The sequence below is a fragment of the Canis lupus genome, chromosome 32 (assembly GCF_003254725.2).
Source record: "Canis lupus dingo isolate Sandy chromosome 32, ASM325472v2, whole genome shotgun sequence".
In the NCBI taxonomy this organism is placed as follows: domain Eukaryota; kingdom Metazoa; phylum Chordata; class Mammalia; order Carnivora; family Canidae; genus Canis; species Canis lupus.
The window spans coordinates 28,565,543-28,592,090 of NC_064274.1; the positions used below are offsets into that span (position 1 = coordinate 28,565,543).

General features: G+C 38.3%; 1 protein-coding gene and 1 long non-coding RNA gene across 8 annotated transcripts in view; one reads left to right on the forward strand and one right to left on the reverse strand.

The window, feature by feature from the left end:
* LEF1 (lymphoid enhancer binding factor 1) overlaps positions 1–26,548 on the reverse strand; it is a 134,141-nt gene that overhangs the window by 29,980 nt on the left and 77,613 nt on the right. For 5 of the 7 annotated variants that reach the window (XM_049105082.1, XM_035709765.2, XM_049105081.1 and 2 more), the window contains exons 4-9: positions 21,225–21,357; positions 15,020–15,110; positions 13,316–13,399; positions 11,056–11,178; positions 9,896–10,058; positions 4,932–5,039 (exon numbers count right to left, since the gene is read on the reverse strand). In XM_049105082.1, the coding sequence (XP_048961039.1) occupies positions 4,932–5,039; positions 9,896–10,058; positions 11,056–11,178; positions 13,316–13,399; positions 15,020–15,110; positions 21,225–21,357 (702 nt within the window). The remainder of the gene's footprint in view (positions 1–4,931; positions 5,040–9,895; positions 10,059–11,055; positions 11,179–13,315; positions 13,400–15,019; positions 15,111–21,224; positions 21,358–26,548) is intronic. The other 2 variants (XM_035709766.2, XM_049105083.1) reach the window with 1 other exon arrangement.
* LOC125754211 (uncharacterized) lies at positions 878–9,288 on the forward strand. Its single transcript, XR_007407849.1, has 4 exons — positions 878–1,513; positions 1,979–2,041; positions 4,435–4,594; positions 8,555–9,288. It is a non-coding gene; the product is annotated as an uncharacterized LOC125754211 (long non-coding RNA).

Sequence of the window (26,548 nt, forward strand, 5' to 3'; positions counted from 1 at the left end):
CTCTTTCTCTCTCTCTTTGCCATCTATACCTAGCAACAGCGAGGGAAAAGTTCTTACCTCTTTGTGACCTTTGTCTCTACAGCTTCATAATTTAATATCTGTATTGACAATGGAGGTGGTTTTCCATATACATACAAGGGTAATGATGTCCCAGGGCTGTGGCCACAGACTCCCACTCAAGGAAAGCCCACTTACAGAGACAGTCTATTATCAACTACCACACTTAGAACCCACTTCTGGTAGTGTTCATGATAAATCCTTACTGTGAATTCCACCATGTAATTAAAAATTCACGACATGAGCTAAAGAACCTTAGCCCCTATGGCACAGGCATGATGGCAATCAAGGAGAGTGGCAGAAAGGTAATACTGAACCTGAGAAAATGAAAGGTAATTTCAAAGACATTTCTGGTAAATTCGGACCTTGTTTCCTAAAACAGACATGATAACACAAATATACCTCAAAATCACCTTTGGCACAGATTTACAATTTTAAGTCTCATTTATAGTGGTCTTATTTTCTATCTTCATAATTTCCTCTAAAAAATAGTTGAAATACAGCATAGATACAGCACATATTTGATTTACATGAATAGTAAATAGCTGACCTGGATTAGAACGGTATTTTCAAATAACTATAACAGAACACATATCACATCGAATAGCTGTATTTTATGTCTACTGTAATAGTCACATTAACAAAGAACAAAACATAAAACTGTAAGATTACATTGAACATACTGCGTGAATATATAAAAGTCTATATTTTTATGCACTCCAGGGTAGTTTTTCTTCATGTCACATGACCTGACCATTGAAGCTTTAAACCTTTGGAAGGTTGACTCAAACTATCCTCCCAAACAGCAGATATTCGTGACCCTGGGAAACAGCATTTCAAAAATAATGGAGTCATCTTTAACACTATTATTAAAAGCACTCTGAGAGGAGGGGACCACACAGAGGGAGAGCATGCTTCTCATGGGCTGCTCCTACCTTCCAAAGCTTCCTTTCAAATGGCATAACTGTGGTTTTCAGAAGACGCTCTGAGGTTGTTTCATGTGTCAGTAACTTCTCACTTTCTCCTCCTTGTTCCCATTTGCCTGTTCAACACTCATCTCAAGTGCCAGCTCTTCCAGGAACTTTCTCAGCCCCACTCAAAGCCCATCCCCTCTGGTCTGGTCTGTCCACACCCTTCCCTCAGGCAGACCTCACCACTAGAACCTAACTCCTCCCAGGTGCTGTAACATGCTGTGTCCCTGAGTCCCTCACCACATGGCCCTTGGCTCCTAAGAGCACCCCGAGCGTCTCAACACATCTATGCCATTTTGTGCATGCCCAGTATATGTGACTGGCCTGAGGTGTTGGACTGCTAGAGCCTTTGTGAAATAACCTGTGTTATATTCTAGGTATGAACCAGTGTTTCAAGAGAACCAACATTTTATGATAGACAAAGATGACCTAAGTAGTTTGGATGTACTGATGTCAACATACACAAAAAAAATCATCTGTGTGTGGTAAATATAAAAATATTTTTCATTAAAATTATGTATAATACTGAGGTTATTAAGCATTAAATTTAAAATGCTCTAACATTATAAATATCTAGCTGATTTAACCTAAGAAAATATGTGCACTGCTGATTTATGAAACCTTCAGTTATAAAAAATAAAAATTAGAAGAACTGAAGTAATAAAATCTATGATGCCACAGAATAGAGCATTTTAATATTCAATAACTGAGATATATTTAATATAATCTCAATAAGGATAAGGATAACAATCTGACACTAACTGCTAAGATACAAGGCATAAGGCATGTATCTTGTTTAGATTCCATTCCTATGCTGTTATTTTCAGAAGAATCTTTTTAGCTAAAGTGCTATCACTTGATTGGCTTCTGTTTGCCTTAGTCATTAATAGGCTTATATTTATTGTTATAAGAATTGTATGTCACAAAGCTGGGTTTTCCCTTCATTCCAGGGGATCCCACAATCAAGTTATGCAAAACAATTTCTTTTAAAAATCGTGCAGAAGAATTTAAAGGTAAATTTACATTATACCGGCTTTCTTTAAAACTACTTTCTTCTCATCTCCCCACATGAAGAAAAGGAGAGAGGGATAGAATATGTGTTTATCTCTTTTTAAAGTTTTATCCTTTACCTAAGATTCAGAAACAGAAACTTCACTCAAAGACATTCAACCAGCAATGCTAAATCTATACAAATTTCACAGCACGGCTCTTCCCTGGGTCAAATCTATCCAGAAGGATGCTAATTATTGCCTGGAGAAAAGAAGCACAGCTCAGGGGAGAAAACTCTTGAATTAAAGCAGTCTACTAAAGAAGGCACTGGAAAGACTGTGCTAGTCTGCTATAGAGAAGGCAAACTGCATAGCTTTTGAAAGTCAGGGAGAACCAGGTATAACTTGCAGTTTAGCCACTACATGGCCTTGGACTAATTACTTAACCTGACGACCTCTCCATTTCCCCCATATTGCATTAAAATGCAATAATGCTCTTCATGACCCTAAATTATTATAGGGATTAGAAAAATATCACAGAAAACATTTAAGACAGTTCTTGATGACAGGCATATGGTAGTCATTAAAACAACCAAACAAGAGCTCAGGAGAGTCCAATGAGCTGCCGCTCCTAAGTAACAAACACCATGATTCTTCCTTCCTATGTCATGGTTGTAGCCAATGTTTTAAGCTTCAAATCCTGACCAGTAGTGACTTTTCGGAAGCATGTTACAGGAAACAAATATGTTCCAAAAATCTTGATGTTCCATTATATGGGATGTCTGACCTCAGACAGGGGGCCCCACAGAACCATCTACAGCAATGGTCACACATTAAATTATATGTTGATTAATGGCTTCAACGTCACCCTTTTTAAAAGGGACAGTTCCACCTAATATTATTAGTTGGCTTTTCTAATGTCGGGCTCACATGGAACGTGAATGATCTTCAAAATTTTTAAATTAGGAGCTTAAATAATCAAAAGTGTTCCCTTCCATAAAATCTAAAACTGAAATATATAATTTATAATACACTTTCTCAGTAATAGTCTTTGCTGTATCAAGACCACGTTAGTAAAATCTTCAAATTCCAAAGTAATAAAATAACAGGCCCTATAAATGGGGTATTTCTGGCCAATTAGTACAATTTAAAAAATAAATACTCCATCTAAATAAAATACATAATAGACATCAAGGTACACTAATATGAAACAATTTTTTAAAATCCAGCTTTAATTAGTCTGTGGCAAAACAGTCAATTTGAATACATTCTTTTTAAGAATTAGATAATATCCTTTTGGAAAGAAATAGGACAGTAAGTACCAAAGAGCTTATATCTTTTAATTCAACAATTCCACTACTGTGAATGTATCCTACAGAAGTAATAGCCCTAAATATAAATAAATAAATAAATAAATAAATAAATAAATAAATAAATAAATAAATAAAAAAAAATTGTTATACACAGATCTCTTCATTGTAGGATTGTTTCCAATTGTTAAAAAAAAGGTAATTTAAATATCTAAAAAAGAGGAAAAAATGGTTACATAATTGTGACATTCACTCAAAATACTATAATATAGCCATTAAAGTTGATATATAGGGGCAGCCCGGTTGGCTCAGTGGTTTAGCGCCACCTTCAGCCCAGGGCCTGATCCTGGAGACCTAGGATCGAGTCCCACGTCGGGCTCCCTGCATGGAGCCTGCTTCTCCCTCTGCCTGTGTCTCTGACTCTCTCTCTCTCTCTCAATCTGTGTCTATCATGAATAAATAAGTAAAATCTTAAAAAAAAAAGTTGATATATAGAAAAACTATCCCATAACAGAAAAATGCTTATTACATATAAAAGCAAGCATGACACAAAAGTATATGTATACACACACACATACTTATATCCATGTTAAAAAACCAAACACAGAAAAAAATAACTGAAAGATAATATAATTAGTTATTACTACTGTTGCCTTTACATGATGAGATTATGGACTTATTTTGATTTTAAAGATTTGTTTATTTGAGAGCGAGCGAGTGAGCACAGGGGAAGGGCAGAGGGAGAGGAGAGGGAGAATCTCAAGCAGACTCCCTGCTGAGAGCAGAGCCCAGTGGGAGGCTCAATCCTACTACTCTGAGACCATGACCTGAGCTGAAATCAAGAGTTGGCCACTTAACCAACTGGGCCACTCAGGTGCCCCGATATTTTGGGCATTTAAAACAAAATCTTTTTTACCAACATTTTAATGGATTTTTTTGGATTACAGTTTTACCTAAAAAAGTCCATTATATAACTAGAGGAAAAAAAAGTATGACAGCTCGAAGCTTTCTAAATGCAATATATCCTTGAAATCTTTATTATAAAGTTCATTAACTTCCATTACATATACAGTAGTCCTCCCTTATCTGTAACTTTGCTTTCCACAGTTTCAGTAACCTCTGGTCAAGCAGGGTCTGGAAGCAGACAATCCTCCTTCTGACATGGTGTCAGCAGATCAGCAGCAGCCTAATGCAATATCACAATGCCTGCTCAGTCCCCTTACTTCATGTCCTCATGTTACCATCTCACATCATGACAAGGAGAGAGGTGAGTATGGTACAAGAAGAGATTTTGAGAGAGGCAGACTACTTTGACATAACTTTTAGAACAATATATTGTTAACGATTGTTCTATTTTATTGTTGTTAATCACTTACTGTGTCTTTATAAACTTTATCATAGGTATGTATGAAAAGGAGAAAACAGCATATACAGGGTTCAGTACTTTTGGTGGTTTCAGGAATCCTCTGGGGGTACTGAAACATATCCCCAGTGAATAAAGGAGGATGGAGGGAGCTACTGTACTCTAAAACACCTTTCCATCACAAAAGTAACAGACAGAAAAAGTGACAGTACGGAGCTTTTGGTATTCAGAAGGAGCTTACATAATTGTCTCTTGCAGACCAGCCTGGATAGAGCTGCATATGTAGCTGTCTTTCCTTCCGTGCTAATTCATAATATTTGGCCTGCTCTTCACGGGAGAGGGCATGCCACTAAAACAAAAAGAGGAAGGAAAACAAATCAAATGAAAGCAAGCAAAAGAGCAACAATATTATATATTTCATGTTTCAAAGATTAAAGAATTAAAATATTAAGCACTTAAATTCTGATTTATTTTTAAATGGTGGAAGAGCAAGGACTGCGGAAATCCACTTAGAGTCCAGCAGGGAGAGTGAAACTCAAACTTTGGTCTCTATCCTGTTCCTCCCACATCACATGAAACATTCAAGGTGATTAAATATCCAAAGTAAAATATTCTGTTACCCACCCTTTCTCTTTTCCCATATAAATTAGAAAGAACTTTCACTGGGGAGCCTCAACACCCAACTTAGGCCTTGTTCACAGTCTGTACCATATTCTGATATTTGAGACCAAGTACCATTTATTTATGCAAAATGTGATAATTTCCAGATGTCTTTTCCACACAGATGCATCCTCACCTCACATGGACACTCTCCCACCCACTCTGTCATACAGAAGGTCAGAAACCTGCATCCTGTGATCCTGTCTATAAAGCAAGACCTTAAATCAGTCTGTCTTAGCCCCTTTCACCCTATCCTCACACTTGCAAAACACTACTTGTCTAGAGGGAGCACACTGACAGCACTGTCCAATCGTATGTGCACTCTATGGCTACAGTTTTTAGCTTCCTTCTGACAGAAAGCAAGGAGTACTGTCTAGGTTTGTTTTGCCATCTAGAAACTGAGACTGTGGTATCTAATTTGGAGAACGTAATGGCTGACACCTGCGAACTTTCCATTTCCCTTATAATAGCTGACATAATTATGTATCATATACAGCAAGATAGCTAATGTACGCAAGGCATCCATTTGGTAATTTAAGCAGCTTATATTTGGATATTGCTCTGCATATGTTCACACATGACTCGCTCTAGGTGCCCTAGCAGGCAGTTTTCAAGTATTTTCCCCATTTCTTCAATGCTAGGATCTGCCAGTGGAACCTTCCAGGAGAACCTGCTGGGCTCTGGGGAACCAACTAGCCAGAGGGATGGCATGGAGGCGCAGCCACGGGTGGGGCAGGTCTGACCCACACCACACGTACCCACGCTCTGGGTCAGCTCCCACCTGTCCACTCCTCCTGGCCCCAGCTCTAAAGTGCTAGGAGATTCTCTCTCATTCATGGCTGGTCTGCCCTGAATTTAATTTCCCTGTCCAGTTTTAAAAAAATAAGGAAAAGAAAAGAAAGATGTGGCTGAACTGGGGAAAAGATGGAGGAGCGAGGAAGAGAGGCCATGAAAGAGAAAAAGTTCTCCTGGAGGAGGCTCCTGAGGTATGGCTAGGCAGCTTTCCTCAAGAAAAACAAACACCTGCTTGCTCCTGTTTGTTAAAAGACCTGGGACGATCCCAAGAAGAACACTAAAGCACCTTCTGCCACTCCCCACCCTCCCTCTCCGGCCTCCAGCGCAGGAGGTGCCCCAGAGCAGGGCATCGGATTCAGTTCCTCCAAAAGCCCCTGAGATGCCTGGGCCTCTATGTTGGATAGCGCAGATGGCTTATTTTTTTATTGCTTTAGAAGAACAGAGCATTGAGTAGTTAAGAAGCGTGACACACAGCAGGACTTGGGTACGAACCTGAGGGCAAATCAGGAAATAAGCCTTTCTTTTAAGAAATGATGGGGACGTGGGGGGAATGGACACTGGAGAGCTGACAGGGGGAAAAAAACCTGAAAAAAGTTACCTGAGACACAGTTCTTTATACACCAGCAAAGTAAACACAGTTAGTGAAAATAATCTTAAGAAGGAGGCAGGTCTGGGACAGTGGTGTGAGTTTAAACCAGGCTTCTGCCCACCACTGGCCTTCCTAAATCTGGAACAATGACCCAGTACCAGAGACCTACACAGGGTGGAAAACAAACTGGACACAGTGGAGAAGATCGGCCTTGATTATTTGTTTGGGGTTTTTTGGGGGGTGGGGGGACAGGGTTGGTGGTTTTTTTTTTTTTAAGAAAACACTGATCATTAATATTTACACAGTTCTGGTGTTAAATGTGATTGGCAAGAGGCAAAATGTTACCAAAAAGGAACAAATTGGGAGACAAAAAGGAAAAAAAGTAAAATTACAACTTTTGTAAATTTTTATTCATTTGACTAACGAAATATATTGGCATAATTTTATGTAGTTTATGGCAGCTTTATAACTTGCTGAGAAAACCTGGATTAAATTTTATAAAACTTCTCTCAAAATATGTATGGGGGTTGGGTCTTTTATCCAAACAACCAGTTATTCAGTTAAAACAGAGCATTTAGGTTGACAAAATGATCCCAGTTAACTGAGCAAAATGCAAGGAGAGAAAAAGCAGGCCACAAAGTATTGACTTGAAGTCTCAATCGCTTTTAGTTCCCAAGTATTTCTAATGCACAAAATCTATCCACAAAAAGATCATTTACTAGAGTAAAACAGTAGATAGAACAATGGTATTAAAGCCTTGTAAATGAAAACAGTCCAGTACAAACTAGAAAGATGGCCTTTTTTAATAGGAATTTCTGAAACACAATGGGCTTAAAAAAAACACTTTTGTATCTCTTGTTTACTGAAAAACTGAGTTAATTCTTTTTTTGAAAAAATCAGATTTCATTGTCAACATTTCCAAAGTTGTTGGAAAACATATTAAAAATTCTGACAAATTTGCAACAAATGGGACCTCCTTTAACAGCCTGGAAGGTCTGAAAAGCCTTCTTTTAAAGTAAGATTTGTGCTATTAATTCATATGACTGAATATTTCTTTTTAGAGAGACAGTATAGATGAATAAAATAAAAAAGATAAAATGTTCCAGGGTGGATTTAAGGTCTACTTTTAAGAATTCTAATTATTCCAGTATAAAACTTCATGATTTTAAAAGCAGGAACTTTAAAGAACTAGCAAGGACTACTCTGCCAGAGGGAAGTTATGAAAGGAGAGAAAATCTGATCTTAATCAAAGATCTCAGAGACCTATAAATAGAAACAGGTGTCCAAATCAAAGACAGAGAGAGACCCCAAATGAGAACCATCCTTTAGGACACACGCTCTGATCTGGGGATCGTTAAGGAAGCTGAGAAAGTAGCAATTGTTGGAAATGTGCATTAAAAATAGGAAGCATACCTCCGTATCATATCCTAACTTACTCTCTTGAGCAGAAAAATAATTACCACTGCAGAGCCAGGGGACTTTTAACTCAAAAAAGGAAAAGAGTCAAGAGTTCTATATAAACTAGAAAAGAACATCAACCCTTCTTTCCCTCTGGTTTCTTCTTTTAAAGGGTCAGGGGGAATGGTCATCAGCCTTTAAGCTTTTAAGGCAAAGTTCCTCAAAGATGATGGGAATCATTTATCTGCTATGTTCTGGCTTGGAAAATCATTGTAATTATTGTTATTAAGTGTTTAAGAATCCACAGGGAGGGAGGGTATTATACACAGGGCACCAAGAGAGCTATAATCTGCTACCAAATCCTACCCCTGAAACCCTGGTGTCCTGCGGATTGGAAATCACATTTTTATTCTCTCCAACAGGAATCGATAATGCAAGAAAGCTTACTTCTCTCCATCTGTTCACATGGCTTGGAAATCTCCTGCATGTCTTCTATTATGTATGTTGAAGTTTATTAGGTTTGTATCAAACATGGTAAAAATTACCCACAATAGCTAAAACACGATCATTTAAGTTTTACAAAAGCTGTTAGACCTTCCTTGTCTAAATGTTCATTTACAAATCATGAATTTCTTGAGGTTGCAAAAACAAATACATAGGGTCATAATTTAAGTAACTATCACATACATGAAGAGCATCAACAAATTAAAATGAAGCATTTCTAAAATTATAATGTAGTATTAGAAAAACTCCAATCTTTCTTACCATTCTTCATATACCTAATGTTTTAAGACCATTTCAATCCTTATAAAAAGCACCTGGGAAGACTAACTAGCCTTTGGGCTGGTGGCTGGATAAAGAAATCTTACAGCATCTGCCCTAGTTGTAGCCTTGTGCCTGGTATACACAGTAGGTGATCAGAAGAGCATCGTGGAGTGAATAAAAGAAAGAGTGAAAAGAAAAGAGGCAATGCAGACACCATGCACATATTTTAAGACCCAGAGAACAATTTTTCTAGAATAAAGGCTTCTCCAGCCCATATAAATTCTTCCAGTTTCTGAGTAGAACAGATCTTCTACCTTGGAAGGAGTGGCCACCTGTGTTTGCCGGGGTTCTTCCAGAAGCATGGCTGGTACTGCAAAGCCTTTCTATAGTTCCCTAGGTGGGCTAAGCGCTTTCTTGCTTCAGTCATGAGTGCACACACGTCACTCCATTGGGGAGGGTCTACCTCTCTCCACTGATCATGTGGTTAATTTCTACTCATTCAGGTCTCAGCTTAAATACTGTTTTTTTTTTTTTTTTTTTTTTTTTCTGGGAACTTCCCTAGCTCCCTGTTATTCTTTCTCATAGAATCTTACTCTTTACATTCACAGTATTTATCATCATTTTAATTATATATTGGATCATTACCTGTCTAGTGTTTGCATCCTATCACAAAATGTTAAGCTCCATGAAGACAAGGACCTATCTATTTTATTCAGCAATTATTATCTAATGCCTATGAGTACGTGGCACATAAAAGACACCCAATAAGTGTAACAGGGAAAACAGTTAACATTTATATATAGGAGGTTTTGTGTGTGCTAGGTACAATCTAAGTTGTTTACAATGCATTCTATCATTTAATCCTCCTAAATGTTTTTATCCTATCTTTCTGTTACTTCCTAAAGTGGCTGGTGATTATACAGCCACATTCCATAACCACCTTTAACGAAACCGTTCCAAGGTTACCATGAACATTTACATCCCACCCCACTACTTACCCTTCTGCCTAGAATCTGGTTGATAGCTGCACTTTCTTTTAGGGTACACTCAGCTACGACATTCGCTCTCATTTCTTTCATGTATAACATAAAAGCATTCAGAGGCTTCTTAATGTGAGGTCTTTTTGGCTCCTGTTCCTTTCTCTGTTCATGCTGAGGCTTCCTAAAAGGTGGTTGGGATGGTGTTGGGGGAGGGGGGAGGGAAGGATAGGGGAAGGAGGACAAGGGAGGAGAGAAGCAGAGCATCTATTCATGTCACCAGTCAAACTCAAGCCGAGGACAACACTCTAGAAGCTCGACAAGCACCCAGAGCAGAATCACATTAGAAGAACAGCTCATTGGGAGTAAGGATCCTTTGGTTTGAGAAAGTTTACCTTTAGCCATAGAAGTGTTTGACATAAAATGGGCCCTGAGGCTGACTGAGCTTCTTGGTTACCTCAGGAAAGGCTGAACACATAGTATGTATGGTGGTTATTCCTCTTCCAGAACTGAGGCTCTTAACTTTTTGGGTGTAGGGCCCCTTTGAGAAACTAATGAAACTCCAGACTCTCTCCCCTCAACCAATGCGTGTTGGCTTTGCCTGCCCTTGCAGGCGTTTTATGCACTATCATATGCACCCAGCCACCCTGTCCTCCTGTCCAGGTCTACAGACCCTAGATTAAGGAATTCAGGGAAGTTAGTCCTGTTCTCACAGCCTGCGACAACCCTGGCCTCCTGGGCTTGGTTTGCCCCTTTCCTTTGAATTCTGTGCTTCTGAAGCCTGCAGCAGGGTTAAGTGTATGTCAGGAAGGAAATGCATGCAGCCCTCCTGTCTACTTCTCTCAGGTACCATCAGGTGCTCCCCAACAATCAGAACCAATTAAAACCTGGTAGTAAATTGCTTAAGATTATTCAATGCCCACACTGAAGATTACTCCATTTTGGTGAGGTTTGGTGATGTTCCCTTCATCTTTTGAGGTCTATGCTCCTTTCCAATCTTAAAATCAGTGCAGTGAGAATCGAGCTGTTTAAAGTCCTCAGGGGCAGAACTTTCAAGGCAGAGTCACACTGATTTTCATAATAAAAGAGAGGGAGAAAATGTTCAAGAGTAGCAAGAAGAAATTGTGTTTAGATCCTCAGTATCTTAAGGCATTCACAGGTGAAACCAGAGGTGTACTCACACGTGCATTAGATCACTGTCAGTGTGGGGATGCTCCTGTTTGACCTGAGGCGTTACAATAGCTGGATGAGGGATGCCAGTTGTATGGGGACCAGGAGGACCAGGAATCATATGATGGGAAAACCTGAAAGAAGGAAAGAAAAGAAAACATATGTACTAGTGGCTGTTGTAGCAAAAAGAGGAAGAATTCTGAAATAATCCACTAACTTGCTATTGGCTGAGAATGAAAACACATCTTTATACACAAGAGTATTAACTATAAATTTGAGTGGGCCAATAATTAATTTCTCTCTGTATTCAAGCGGAAATATTTATATTTATTCCTTGTAGAACAGAATTTATTTTCAAACTAATAGACATTTTTCCTAGGAAGGCTATAGGTCATTGGATTAAGAAATTTCTTGCAAAGCAGTTTTCAAAGAAACACTTCAGTAAGTGAAATTGCTGGAAGTATAACATTTTATTAGGATTTGGCTTTTTAAATGATTTTTAAATGAAAGCTAAAGACGTCATATTAAAATATCTCTGCCTTCATCCTTAAGCAACCTGTCACAATAAGTCTTCTCATACTTGTTGGCTTCTTTATTGATATATGGAGAAAACAACTGAGAAAATAATGGACAGCAGTTTGTTCTTAGTCCCCAATTTAATAAAGCTGCCACCAGCATCATCTAAAATAATCTACACAGAAAGAAAGTACTGTTCGAAAGGCCTAGTCTTATGGAAAACTGGTAATAAAATTAAGGGAAGGATACAGTTCTGCCCCAGGTAAAAAACTACACATCCTAAAGGCTTTTCTCCCGAGTACACTTGGTAGACCATAAAAAAAATCTCAAGTATCCACCACCATACAACACAAAGGAGGGCTACTGCCATGTAAGAAAAATGACTTTCAATAAATGCTTTGGATACATTTGAATATGCTTTAGAAGATTTTGGTTTTCAAACAGTATTGTTTGTTGATTTATTTTTAAGTAGGCTCCACACCCAATGAGGGGCTTGATTTCATGACCTGGAGATCCCAAGGTATGTGCTCTACTGACCGGGCCAACCAGGTGCCCTGCTTTTCAAACTGTTTGAAAGTTAACATTTAGCCAGAACAATATTCTCAGGTCTTTTTATCACAGCCAGCACAATTAACTTCTTCATCTGGGAAGGAAAGAAGGAACTCTGCCTGGATTAGAAACAAATTTTTAGAAATTAAAGAGGCATGGGAAAAATATAAATATTTGAGTAAATGATAATGCTCTGTTGTATACTGTTTGCAAAGATACATGATGCTGGTTACTTGCATGGGAGAACATCCTGTCACCAGACAGTTCTTACAGTGTTACAAGGTGTAAAAATATATTTTGGGGGAAGGATATTAATTTCATTCCCTCCCAACCAGCTAGATTTACAATTTGCTGAGCAAATAAAGGTTTTGTAAAAAGCTGAAATTCACCACAGAAACTGCGGATTTCATACCTACATAATAAAAAAGTGAAGATTCACAACCAGTTACTAGCCCCACAGTTTGACTTCCAGCACAATGATGCTAGTTCCCTCGAATAAGCCACATTGAACACACAGATGATGCACAACAAATGTGTGTGTACATCAAGCACAGGGCACAGACGCCATCCTTTCCAGAAGCAAAAGCATTACACAGAGCAGTGTGGCATGGCAGGTCTCACAGAGCTTCGCTTGAACTAGAACATGTCCACACAGGGCCTGATTCACACACTAGGACACACACCCCGCATGGCCTGCAGCCAATAAGCACCATCCTTTCTCTTCTGACAGCCTTGATTCAGGAAGGCTCTGGACTGTCTGGGCATTTTCAAACACTGTCACATTAAACTGATACAACTTTCCTCAAAGAAAGCAAATTAGAAAACTCAGACCAAACCAGTCTTTATCCGCCCCCTTAACCCACTCCCAGCATATTTTGACTCAAACAAACTCTTCTTAGAAATGTCTGTTTTCGGGGCATTTCACATCCCGCAGTCAGGTGGCAGTGAATTCTTTTGGATGCACAATTTCCGGGGTGTTGCCTGAGTCTACCTGAGGGGTGTGGCTGGTGCTGGTGGGGTGCAGCGTTTGGCTCCTACCCAGGAATCTCTAGGACACCTAGTGTGGGAGCCAGGCACACTGCACAGACAGACGCATGGCTGAGTTATGCACCCTCCTAGCCAACCAAGAGGCAAGCAGAGGCGCACAAAATGCAAGCGCAAGAAGAGCAACTTGTCCTGGGGTGCCCGGTTTCCACCTCTACCTACCTGGACATGGAAGTGTCGACTGACAGTGAGGATGGATAGGGTTGCCTGAATCCTCCCGTGATGGGATATACAGGCTGACCTTGCCTGAGGTCACAGAAGAAAGGAACCCATCAATGAAAAAACACGAGTTACCAACCAGCAATAAGAGTTTGATGAGGCTCAGAGAAGAGGGAGGTATCCAAAAAGAACTGCGTGGGGGGTAATTACAGACCACAGCATTTCTTCAGTTAATCAACTGCTTCCCTTCTTACCCTCCACCCAATCAAAGCATCATTTACCTTGAAGAAAACCTCCCACCTTCAGCCTGAAAAGCAAACCAGTCCATGAATTACCTTTTACCCATTCCTTTCTCCCAACCCCACTAATGCTCAAATGAACAAAATAGGCATATAACACATGTTTAGTGAATGTAACAGAACCATGAGAATGGTGAAATACTCCTCTCAGAATCTTTGAAAACTTCAGGGGAGAAAAGAAAGAGGGGAATAAAATTTATATAAAAAATGAACAAATATTTTAAAAACACTGTACTCCCCACCCCTTCATATATCCATGCTACAGTCAAGAAATAAGAGATAAATCTATCGGACTTATTCCCTCTCTACTCTGAGAATTCCATCTCTCTGTTTTTCCCACATCTCACATTTCTCATTTATACAATCTTTATTTCCAGCTGCCACTCAGCACAGGATTATTGCCCCTAAGTAGTAAGTTCAGACAGAATAATTGATATAGGTTTGAAAGTGTATGCATAATCAATTAAACAGGTGACTGGGAGATTTAGTGCTAAAGAGAGGAGAGGGAGAGAGAGAGACAGCTGGAATTTCCAAGACAGGATGACCCCTTCTTGCCGAAGAGGAGATAAGGTAAGGATGTCAAGGTAGGGAGACTGGGGCAGTGATAGGGGGTTTTGGGGATAGAGGGCCAGATAAAGAAAGGAGAGGGTTCATCTACTAAAGTTGAAGCAGTGTTTCCATGGAGTGAGCAGTGGGGGAGGGGAGGAGTGGAAAAGGAATGGGAGTGCAATGGGGTAAGCTGTGTGTTAACAATAAGATGATAAAAATAGGCTACACTATGTAAGTCTTTCTTCCAAAAATATTATTTCTTTTCCTTTCCTTCCATAATTTAAAAAATTTTGAAAATAGCAGTAAGAATTTTTTAGACATAAAATAGAGAGTTTGGATTCTGAAAAAAGGAAGCCCAAACATCAGTTTTTCACCTGTCTGAACTCAAACTGGTGCTTACTTTATTAACATTCAAAAGATGCTTTTGTTAATCTTGAATTTCTATTTGTCATTTCCTTCATTTGCTTATTTTATAAACAAAGACTAATATTCAATGTGTCTAAGTTTGTTTCAAAAATAAGTTGTTCATAAAAAACTAGACAAGAAGAACCACACTGAACACTTTGTATAGGCATAGCAAATGCCCAAAGCCACAAATTGAACCCATAAAACTATAAGCTTCAAAGCAAATGCTACACACAGTCATTTTCTACACATATTAGCAAAAGGATTCAATCCATTTCAAAGTCTGTATATTTTTTAAGCTTTCAAATTGAAATGAAATAAAGTTAGCACCTTGCTTGTTGATGTGAAATTTTTTCAACTCCACAAGTGTTATCATTCATAAAGCTAACTTCCATGAATGGAAAGAAGAACATATGCTCAAATGTCTGAATGAAGGTTATAGGAAGGATCTTACCAGCCAAGAGGTGGGGTAATCTGTCCAACACCACCTGGAGACAGGGGATAAAAGGTAGGGATCTCAGGAGCTGGAGGATGTCTAGACATGCCTGTTCAAAAGAACAATGGAGAAGTAGAGTTTTCAGATTCACGGGACATCTGGCTATAAGAATAAAATAAAAGCCATTAATACTTAAGGTCTAGCATGAAACAGTGTTTACTGGATGTATTTAACTGAAGTCAGTTTGTTAGCTTTTCTCAAGATTTCAAAATCTGAGAAAACAAGTCTTAAGATAGGACATCTTGAGAAACTCTTAAAAGAGTAAATACACTGCTAGTAAAACAGTGACCATAGTAAGATTTTTAAATTATGTAGTTTGCCCTCATTATTTCATTTTGGTTAAGAAAATGGTAGACAATTGTTTTTGTGTAGAATGGAAAAATAACAGCCTTCATAAGTAGATGGCCATGGTGCTCAAAGATTAGGTAAATTGCCACTTTCATATTTTCATTGGCTCCCTTATGGACACATAGATTTGGGAAATGTGATACCTCCGAGGATCAAAGATTAATTAGGAATCATCTTCAGCCCCATAATGGTCACACTTGATATGATTCATTTTGGTCTCTGCCACTTTAGCTCCAACTAAGCTCTTCATCAAGTTGAGTCCTCTGGGCTCCAAGGTCAAGCTGTCCTGGATTAGTTGTATTCCACAGAAAATGAAAATGCCACCAAATTGTTTCTTGAGCTCACACTCCCTGGGGTACACTGCCCTATAACTGTAAAAACCACCTAAAGATTATACCTAATCCTAGTCCCACATGGCATCTCTTTGTTTATATTCCACCTTGGGTACAGAAAAGAAGGGGCACATGCATAAAAATGCAAAATATAAAAACATAGATTCAGTGTATTTGGGTGAAAGTGATTCTGATTAGAAAAAAACAAACAAACCATAAAAGTTTCTTTATATAGCTAACCTGGCCTTTCCAGATTCAACACCCAGAAATGACCAGTATGTGGACTTAGGTGAACATATGAAAGATGCTTTTTAGTTATTTTGCTTTTTTACTGTTTAAAATGACTATGAGTTTCATTTGGGTCTTATATTTAAGGTCTTGAACTTAAGATGTGTTGCCTTCAAAGTTGGTGTTAATTTGACTCTGAGGTTAGGACAAACTATTACTCAACTCTTATAAGAAACAGGTAGGAGGAAGGTTTTTAATCCCTCAACAGAGAGCTTACATGAAATTATCTCACATTTTGCTGTTTTTAAAAGATCTGTCAAATTCCCACCACCTTGCCTTTTTGGCTAGAAATACCACTACTTTTGGGTTCACAGTGGATCCCAAATTTCATATTCGGGATTTTTTTCTTGGGTCTGGGGAGGTTTGGGTAGTAGGAGTAAATCTAAGAGAGCCTACGGTGATGATTCTTGACCTATCAGAATCACTGGGGAGTTTCTCCAACTTGCTGCCCTCCTACCTTTCAGATTCAGAAACCTTCCCAAACCTCAGGGTAAGCAGGATGACTGTTCAGTTTAAAAAAAAAAACCAAACTAACTCAGAAGAGCTTTGGAAACTTCGTGGAACTGTGAGCTTGAAAAATCACGACTACAGGTCATAGACCAACAGAATTGTCTACTTTAATCCCTTTATTTTACAAACGGGAAACCAAGGTGTGGAATGACTGCTCAGGCATCCTGGTTGGGTATATACAAAATACGTATTTTCCTGGGCTTTTATCACTGGGACACAGACAGGTAACCTGCTTGCAATCACATATCTATGCAGACGAGGCTAAAATCTTGCTCTCCACTCTTGTCCATGTTCCAAGTAAGCCTAGAATCCCACAGCAGTGATTCTGTGTAGGAGCAGGAGCAGGAGCAATGCAACTGAACACAATACAAACTAATTTGATTTGGTTTTACTGCTCAAGGGAGAAAGGAGGAAACTACCATTTATTTAGCATCTGCTACATGCTAGTTCATATGCTGGGTATTTAGTTTGATGGTTTCTATTAAATACATTTATACTCACATTTCAAATATGCCTCTCTAATGTCTGTAGCTCAGAGAAATCCTTCTTTCTTGTTTGAATCTACTGTTTTATTTTTTTGAATCTACTAAGTTTTAATTTGTACTTTTAATGTGGCACTTAAGATGTTCTTCATTTTATTTTATACTTAGTTTGTGCAAATGATTTCCTGCATGAGGCCATATACCACTTGGAAAAAAAGAGACTATGTTTTACCAATCTAGGTATCAAACTCTGGTTGTCTCCAGAGATGGTTCTCGATAAATACTTTTGAATGACTGGACAAATGAACAAGTGAATCAAAAGTGTTTAAGCAGACCCATTCTTCATTCTGGGTCAATATTACCAACAATCTTGCATGTCTTACAAGTACATGATGTGGCTTAGGTCATTACATGAGTAGAAAACGGATCTGTGTTTTCTACATAGCCTATTGTTATGTTAAGATCCTAGAAGTGTATGCCTCCACCAACTGCTATGCTACTGGAGACATGTTTCACATCATTCATTTAACTAGTATTCACTGAATACTCACTATGTACTAGAGGCTAGACACAGCATAGCCTTAACAATTCTTAAGCTTTTATAAGTAAGCTTGATAATAATTATGGATGAAATGATTCTGGAGTCAGATTTATATGGATCTATCAATTCTGCCACTTGCACAAGCTATATATCTTTGAGAAAGCTATGTAATTATTACTGTTCTTTTTTTTTTTTTTAGATTTTATTTAAAATCTAAAGTGGCAGAGACCCAGGCAGAGGGAGAAGCAGACTCCACGCAGGGAGCCTGATGTGGGACTCAATCCAGGACCCCAGGATCATGCCCTGAGCGGAAGGCAGATGCTCAACCGCTGAGCCACCCAGGTGCCCCATAGTTCTTTAAAATCAGTACAAAAATGGAGTAGGGGTTGTTGTGAGGAATACATGAATACATGTACTACAGAAAAGTGCTATCTATGTGAGTATTTGTGGTTATTTACAAGGATACAATGGGTAATACAAAGACATAAACAGATACATATATAAACATAATATTTCCTAAAAGCTTTTTCTTTTTAACATTTTTAGCAGACATAATGAGAAGAAAATGACTGGTATTAGCTTCATTTCCCTTTCCTACACCTGCACACATTCCTCACACCAACATAATGACAGAAAGGTAAAAATGAAAAATGCTATTAACCTAGTTATTTTCCTACAAAAAAAGATGAGTTTTGCTGACAAATGGTTTATATTGGTTGTTTAGTTCTATGTATGGTTAGAGTGTGGACATGACACTTTTTTTTTTCTTTTTAAATAAAACTAACCAGCCTCCTAGGAACTTTGAAATTAGTAACTCTGGCCTCAGTACCACCACGTTCTAACTAGTTTAGCTACATGATATAACTAAACAGGCTGGCAGTATGAGAAAAAGAGATAAAAGCAAGAAACTTGGTCAGCTTTATACTTATTTTTTGGTGATTAATATGACTAATGGAATCATATAAACCCCAAATCATGTATATTAGTTTCTCTCAAACCAAAGTTTATGTATCTCTAGAGATAAATGGTGACAAGGTATGGAAAGTCTTTGTTTACAAAAAAGTAATTAAGAATAGGACTTAAAAAACAAAAAAAGAATAGGACTTTATATCCCTGGGTGGCGTAGCGGTTTGGCGCCTGCCTTTGGCCCAGGGCGCGATCCTGGAGACCCGGGATCGAATCCCACATCGGGCTCCCGGTGCATGGAGCCTGCTTCTCCCTCTGCCTGTGTCTCTGCCTCTCTCTCTGTGTGACTATCATAAATAAATAAAAATTAAAAAAAAAAAGAATAGGACTTTATATTAAAACAAACAGTGTATGGAGTAGAATGCAGAAATCACACAAATTTTTAGGCCAAAATAAGGACTTCAAAGAAAATGCAGTTTTCTGATCATGCCTTCTTGTTCTTTCTCTAGTTCTAGAGGGTTTGTTAAAAAAAATTTTTTTTTTGAGAAGCAATGATATAAACTACAATTAGTAAGACAAAACAAGGTGGGGCAGCAGAAGAGATGGAAACAAAAGAGAAAATATAGGGGATCCCTGGGTGGCTCAGTGGTTTAGCGCCTGCCTTTGGCCCAGGGCGCGATCCTGGAGTCCCGGGATCGAGTCCCACGTCGGGCTCCTGGCATGGAGCCTGCTTCTCCCTCTGCCTGTGTCTCTGCCTCTCTCTCTCTATGTCTATCATAAATAAATAAATAAATAAATAAATAAATAAATAAATAAATAAATAAAAAATAAATAAAATCTTAAAAAAAAAGAGAGAGAAAAAATATAAATGTAATTGGTAGCTCATCAAAAACTTGTCTTTTTAAAAAAGAACCATCCCAGAGTTCTTGAAAGAAAAAACTACTGAAACATCCTGTTGGGCAGCCCGGGTGGCTCAGCGGTTTAGTGCCACCTGCAGCCCAGGGCCTGATCCTGAAGACCCGGGATCAAGTCCCATGTTGGGCTCCCTAAATGGAGCCTTCTCCCTCTGCCCCCCGCCCCTCAGTTTCATGAGTAAATAAATAAAATCTTAAAAGAAAAATAAAAAGGAAACATCCTGTGTTTTTTTTAAATAAATAAGTTTGTTTCAAAGTGTTTAGAATAGGATCTAGAACATAGTACACACTATGTAATTATTAAATAGTTTAAAAACAAGTGAAAAACACTCTTCAATTCTTTTTGCTAATAGCTTGTTTGAAGCTTTTATATCTATCTTTAACTGCCATCTATAGCTTTATGATTCCCAGATATGTATCTCTAGTTCAGACACTGCTCTGGGACGGTGACCCATAAGTTACCTACCCCTTCTCTCCTTCCAGGTATCTATCTATAAGGCACTTGAAGTCACTAAGACCAAGGTCACACTCTTGATTTTCCCTCTTAAACTCCACCTTCTTCCTAAAATACCTTCTCTTAGTTCCCTTTCTCACCACTGTCTTCTGACATATGTCTTGAATGTTTCTTATTCTTTGGAGGTCCTCAACAAAAGGGAAGTAGAGGAAAAACTGGAAATGAGGAATACAATAGAGGAAAATCTGGATACATCTGTATAGGTGATTCTCACCTTCCCTAAGTAAAGGTATATAGCTCCACTCAAGCCAAAGTCCAACAGTGACTAAGTACTCGAATAAGTTGTTTTAACAATGGATGGAAATGAAAGCATTACAGATTTAACCTACATGAGTTCATAGTAGTGGAAAAAACCCCAGCCTCTGAACTCCACTCCTTTGCTAAATTCTGCTGTTCATTATAGGTCAAAGATACAGCTGGTCAAAAGAGTAAAATGCTGGTGATGGCAGATTTTATACACCTTTACATTCCCTGCATTCACACAGTTCTGTAGTTTCTGTTATTTTGAACTTCTAAAGATCCTGTTAAGGTCCAAGTGTGCATGGACATGGAAAGAGGAAAGGCCACCCTGTGAACAAGGGTGCTCTAAGCAGAATGGACCAGAAAGCTTGTAGAACCTCAGCTTTAAGTCCTACAACCAACCCACACCCACACCCACACCCACACCCACACCCACATCCATTAGGCTAGAGAAACTGGGCATTCTGATTTTTCAGACATATGCTATGTGTTCTTCTGTAAATGAAAAAGAAGCAGAACTGGGCAATAGTGTAGAGAATTAAAATAAGATTCATGTTACTTGACTTTAAACAGAGAGGTTTTGTACTTTAATTATTATTATATCTAGGTTGCTGCTGGTAAATAACAAAAAGAGGATAAAATGTTAAGGACTGAAATGAAACCACAAAAGTCTTAAAAAGATAACATTTGATGTTATCTTTTGTCCCTTTTCTAACATTTTTCTAACACTACCATCAACACTTAGTACATACAATAAATGAATACTGTAGGAGGCACTGAGGACTGAATTTTTAGTATATTTATACAACATACTGGTTTATACTGTGAATCCTAGATTTTCAAAGCGGTCATTTTGAAAATAACCCTTTGTTTTTCTTTTTCTTTTTTTAATCCTGAAAAACAAGAGAAGCAACAGCAAATTCTTGTGGGTTTACAAAAAACTGCTATCAAGTAAATTATTCTTCTCTCCTACAAATACATTTTGATCCACAAAGTGACATTTAGCAAAGACACTTGTAAAGGCATCAGACTGATAAGATATTGCTCCTTACTTATCAAGAAAGGCCTGGGAAGGCAGGGGCTCTCACCTTGTTTGGAGTTGACATCTGATGGGAGGTGTGAAGGGTGTGATCCTGGAGAAAAGTGCTCGTCGCTGTAAGTGATGAGGGGGGTGAGAGGATGGACCGCATGTGATGGCTGCACCACGGGCACCTTATTTGACTGCAAAGTAACCACAAGATCAATGGTTAATAGGAATACCCAGCTCCTGTCTCCTCTCCAAAGAAAAAGTCACATAACAGCAGTAACTGGGCATCAGCATAACCCAAGAAACATCTCTAGACCTGGATAACTCAACTCATCTGCTGTACTCATTACATCTTCAGAATTTTTCCATGTTAAATACTATTCAAGTATATGAATATCCCATCAAGAGACTATCAGTTATTTAATCAGCACCTTTTGGAGATTTAGGTTGATTACTATTATTCCATATGACATGAATTTCTGTATGTATATATTTATACTTCCTTTTGAGGATTATCTCCTCAGGTTCAATTCAACCAGTAGCTACTGGAGCAAAAGTTACAAATGTTTTATAAGCTCTTTTTATTCATTACATATCTCTGGCAATAAAAAAGCACTGAACTGCTTAATGAACAAGTGAATAAATAAATATTACCAATCTGAAGGTCAACTTTTTAAACAACCCAATAAATAAAAATTTGCTTAGTTTATAGAATTTGTAATTCTATAATTGTACATCTTTAAAAACCATGTTACAGCACTGTTTTTCATGTCTTATAGCTTTGTCAATCAAACGTGACCATCTGTTATGCTTAGCACTACTCAGTTCATCTTTAGGTTCTCTAGTTTTCAGAAGTCTTAACTGATAAAAGGGAACTTCTAACCTTGAGTTTAACTGCATAACATGAAATATGGCTTTAAATTACTAACACTTTATATTTGACATTTTATATGTCTTATATTAATTTAAAAACAAATTTTATTATTGAATTTGGAAGTCTAAAATTATAGAACAATAATAATTTTTTAAAGGCTCAGGTTATTTTTTTTCTCTCCCCTCTACCTCCCCAAAGTGCTTACTAAACAAATCAAGTAATACAAGCAAGACCCAGGCAGTTTAACCTGATTAGGGAGACTGGTTTTTATAAACTCTACATTCCCTCGCCTCAAAAAGAAAGTAAATTCAACACAATTATATACATGAAAAATACATATTTGATTTTAACCTCATCTATTAATTACAGCAGTCCCAGGAAGATCTCTATTTACAAAGGCTACAGTAATAAGTAACTTGTGAATTTAAGAGGAATAAAATACAATGAATTTTGAATATTCAGTAATTAACTAGTTCAGACATGTCTTCACCATAATTAGTTTGAATTAGTGAGATTTTTAATGTGCTATAAACTCAAATGTATGTGAAATCTGTTTCTCCAGAAGTAAATATCTGTATTAAAAAAAAAAATTGAGTAGCTACCTGACAATTGCACCGTATAAACTGCTTAAAATGTAGTTCCATATCTCAGTAGTTGAGGCCCCTGTAACACACGTGTTGTGTGTGGTGATGGCACCTATGACTTACATGCTAATTTAAATTTGTTTTTTTTCCTTACAAATTAGATATAAAAAATATGTTGCTCCAATGCTCAGAAAAATTAGGAACAATTATCCTAGTAACACTTAATTCTCTTTATAGCTAGTAATACTAATTCTCTATACCTTATCATTACAACCTCTACCCAAAAAAAACTTATTTAAAAAAAGGTGAAAAAAAATCACCCCATTTTAGACAATGATATAATTTCCATACTAGATTTTCCCTGTTTTATAAAATGATCAGCTCCTCTCTAATGCTAGAACTTGCACAGCTCATATAGCCCTGGGCATTTATTAAATAGAGTACCATTATCAAAGCCCCCCACCTTCTCTCTGTATACCTCAGTACAGACATCTATGCATATAAATGTGTAAAAGGTTAAAAAAAATGTTTCAATGCTTTTCAAGTGTTAATGATGCAGTTGTCAAATACACAGAATGAGCTTCTTAAATACAAGGAATTTAGAATGCTAGAGGAGGTGTGGAGGGGTGCAGGGATAGGAGGATATTATTACAAACCCTCTTTAAAATGGAAACAAAAATCTCAACACCCAAATGCTAAAATGAATATATTTCAACTCTTCTAAACTGCTTTGAGTTTCATTTCAAAAGTCTCATAAGAAGCATAATTGCCAAGCAATCTACAAAGGTATTTTCTTAGAGTGCTTATAAAGAGTAAGCATTGCAGAAATCTCCTGGAAATATATATATTTTGCATGCCTTTCTTATTTCCAGAGCACCACCTTAAGGAACCTGCATTAGCAGGCAGCATCTTCTTAATGTCTGACCTATCCCTCCAGTCATATAGCTCAGAATCTGGTGCCATGAATTTTTGCTAAATTATGCTATCCTTGCTCTCCTCTTAATTTTACGGTTTTCAACACAGATTTGCTTTCCTGTGGGAAGGAGATAAGAAGCTGAGGATTTTAATTTAAGCTCTGGCCTTGTCTTATATTTTGCAAGATGGATAGTGAAAGCAGTACTAGTAGGTGTGTTAAAGCCAACAAGGATTATGTCCATTTTTGTGGCCAAATAATAAAAGCAATATGAAATCTCAATAATGTGTGTGAGCACAATTCTGAGGTTTCTATTTTGCCTCCTGCAGACCACCTTCACTATGTATATAAATATCCAACCCTATGCTACACACACATCGCCATCACGGTCAAGTAACCTCAGCCCTAAATTGTGGGCTTCCTCTGATATCAGGAGTTATTGTCCTTTGATACTATATGCACACACAAAGCAAGAACCCAGGCAATGCTACTTCGTGTAATTTTTAAGACAGAAAATATAACCATTCTTAATTCTAGTCCTTTAATCTTCAAACAACAGTGTGGTATTTGTTGTGGTGGAGAGTAGGAGAGGGGAGGAACAACCAATTGATTACCTAGTCAAATTTGTCTACCATGAGTAAATTTATGTAGTTATATTATAATGCATGATTATACCTGTATATGAGGGCATATGTAAATATTTATTAAGACCAATAATGTGCCAAGCACTCTTCTAGAACTGAAGGCCGGAGCAGACAAGGTCCCTAATCGCATGCAGCTTTCCTTCTAAGAGTTTGTGATGGGAGTATTTGAGACAAAGAATAAATATGCAGAAAAACCAAACCAAAACAAAACAAAAAGATGGTATCAAGTACTATGAAAAAAAGGAACTGGGTGACAGGAGAAACAGTGTATATGTAATTATATGCCTTCATATTCCACTAAAGCTGTAAGAAACCACAAGCGCATTTAGTTTAAGATTCTAATTTTCTAAGATAGGAAGCTGAGAAACGGAGGTCACCAGGAAACGAACAATCAAACCATGACCATGGTCAGCACTTCCAATAACACAACCTTGCTCACTACACAACTCCAATGATAATAGGGTCACTGGGAATAAAATGGGAATGGAAATCCCTGGAGTCACTCAGTATAGTGCAATCAAGTAGTAGAGAAATATCTTTTTGGCTTCTACTCTGTGTTGACTGACTACTGTCTACCTAGTACCTCACTTACAGAACCCAAGTCTCTTGACTCCCACTCTTGTGCTTCTCCCAACTACACATCTCTCTGTAAGGGAGAGAGGAAGGTGAAAATCATATTGATTCTTTTGTTCATTCATACACACAGTCAAGAACATTCACAGGTGCAGTCACTGGTACACAGGTACATTCATAGGTAAAGTCTTAGCTTCCAGTGGAAAATCACCAGGTAGCCCCAATGTGTGTCCTTTGTTTCATTATCCCAGGGTAATAGCACCCGTGATTATTCCACCCCTATGAGATACCTGGCAGCCTTAAGACATCCCAAATCCTCTGCTGCTGCTCAGATAGGTTCAGAAACTTATCTAAGTTCACATGGCAATAAGTGGCCAAGCCAGGTCACAGACCCTGATCCTCCAAGTACATATTCTTTCATCTCACACAGGCAAGCAAAGGAAAAGTATGAAAGATGGAGAGAGCAGGTACTCAAAAAGGGATAGAAAAATATGAGGGGTAAGATTCTAGAAGACGACCCTTTCACCTACACTCAGCACCCACACATGCCTATTCAGTAGGAAGCCTGCAATCTTTTCCCAAGCTTGAAAAATCATCAGGCCACCCTACCCACATAGCCCATAATAATTATAACAACTAACACTTACCAAGCGCTTAGTGTGTGTTAAGCATTTTATAGTATCTTTGAGGCAGGTGAGGACACTTTTACAGATGAGGAAACTGAGGCATGGAGAAGTCAGGTAACTTTTCCAAAGGCACAAAGCTAGTAAGCGGCAAAACTAAGGTTCAAATGCAGAAACTCTGTCTCTGGAGACCACAATTGTTATCAGCATACCACGCAGGCTCCCTGAAGAGCCAAGTTCATAACATCTTAGTGAGTTTACCATCTGGGCCTGACAGTAGGTGACATCGATGAAATGACTGTGTGGTCTCTGTCCCAGGCACAGGAATCACATCAGACAAAGAGGCACCTCAGTAGAAGGGGTTAGAGCTGCTAAGACTCAACTGGGGGCTTTCTCTCCAGGACTGGGAAACATTCCAAGGAAGCTAGCTTGGCTGCCGTCCAGGCTGGTCCCTGCAGGTAAGGACCTCTTTGGTATCACAGCCAATAAAACCCACACCTCCTGTGGACACGAAGTGGGTGCCACTTAGGGATCCTGAGAGCCACCCCCAAAGCAATGTTCCCAGAAATGACCCACTCACTGCTGGCAGTAACTCAAGCTGTCATGAATGTTGTCAGCCTCCAAGGATGTGGTTCTGGGAAGGACTAAAAAATGGTTCAGTGCCCTCCTAGCTAAGGCCATGGGCCTACTGGTAAGTGCAGTAATTGGGGGAGAAACCTGCTGGTCTAGTAGCTAGTCCTCACTCTGCACATCTTGAGATTTCAACTAAACCCACAATGCAGGATCTAGCTGTGCATAAAGGCCTTGAGTTCCATTTCAACTGGCTGTGCATTTTATCAATAATCCTCCTGGTAATAACCAAATTCAGGGAATATTAACACTCCACCAACTTACCGAGATGAAGAATTTCATCTGGCCTCAATTTTTTATGGTGCCATTTTACTTTTTATTAAACTCTTAGGAAATCTGGTAGTCATGAAATAGAAGCCATGTAATTTTATATTGTGTCTTCTCCTCCTCTTCTGAGAATTTGAGCTTCTTAAGCTTTCCCACAAAGAGGAGATTTAATTTACTCCAAAAAGATATAATGATTCTTGTACCAACTAGACCTTAAAAGTAATATTTTGTACTGGAAATCTTCTAAGATCCACCAAAGCTAAATACCTGATTCTAG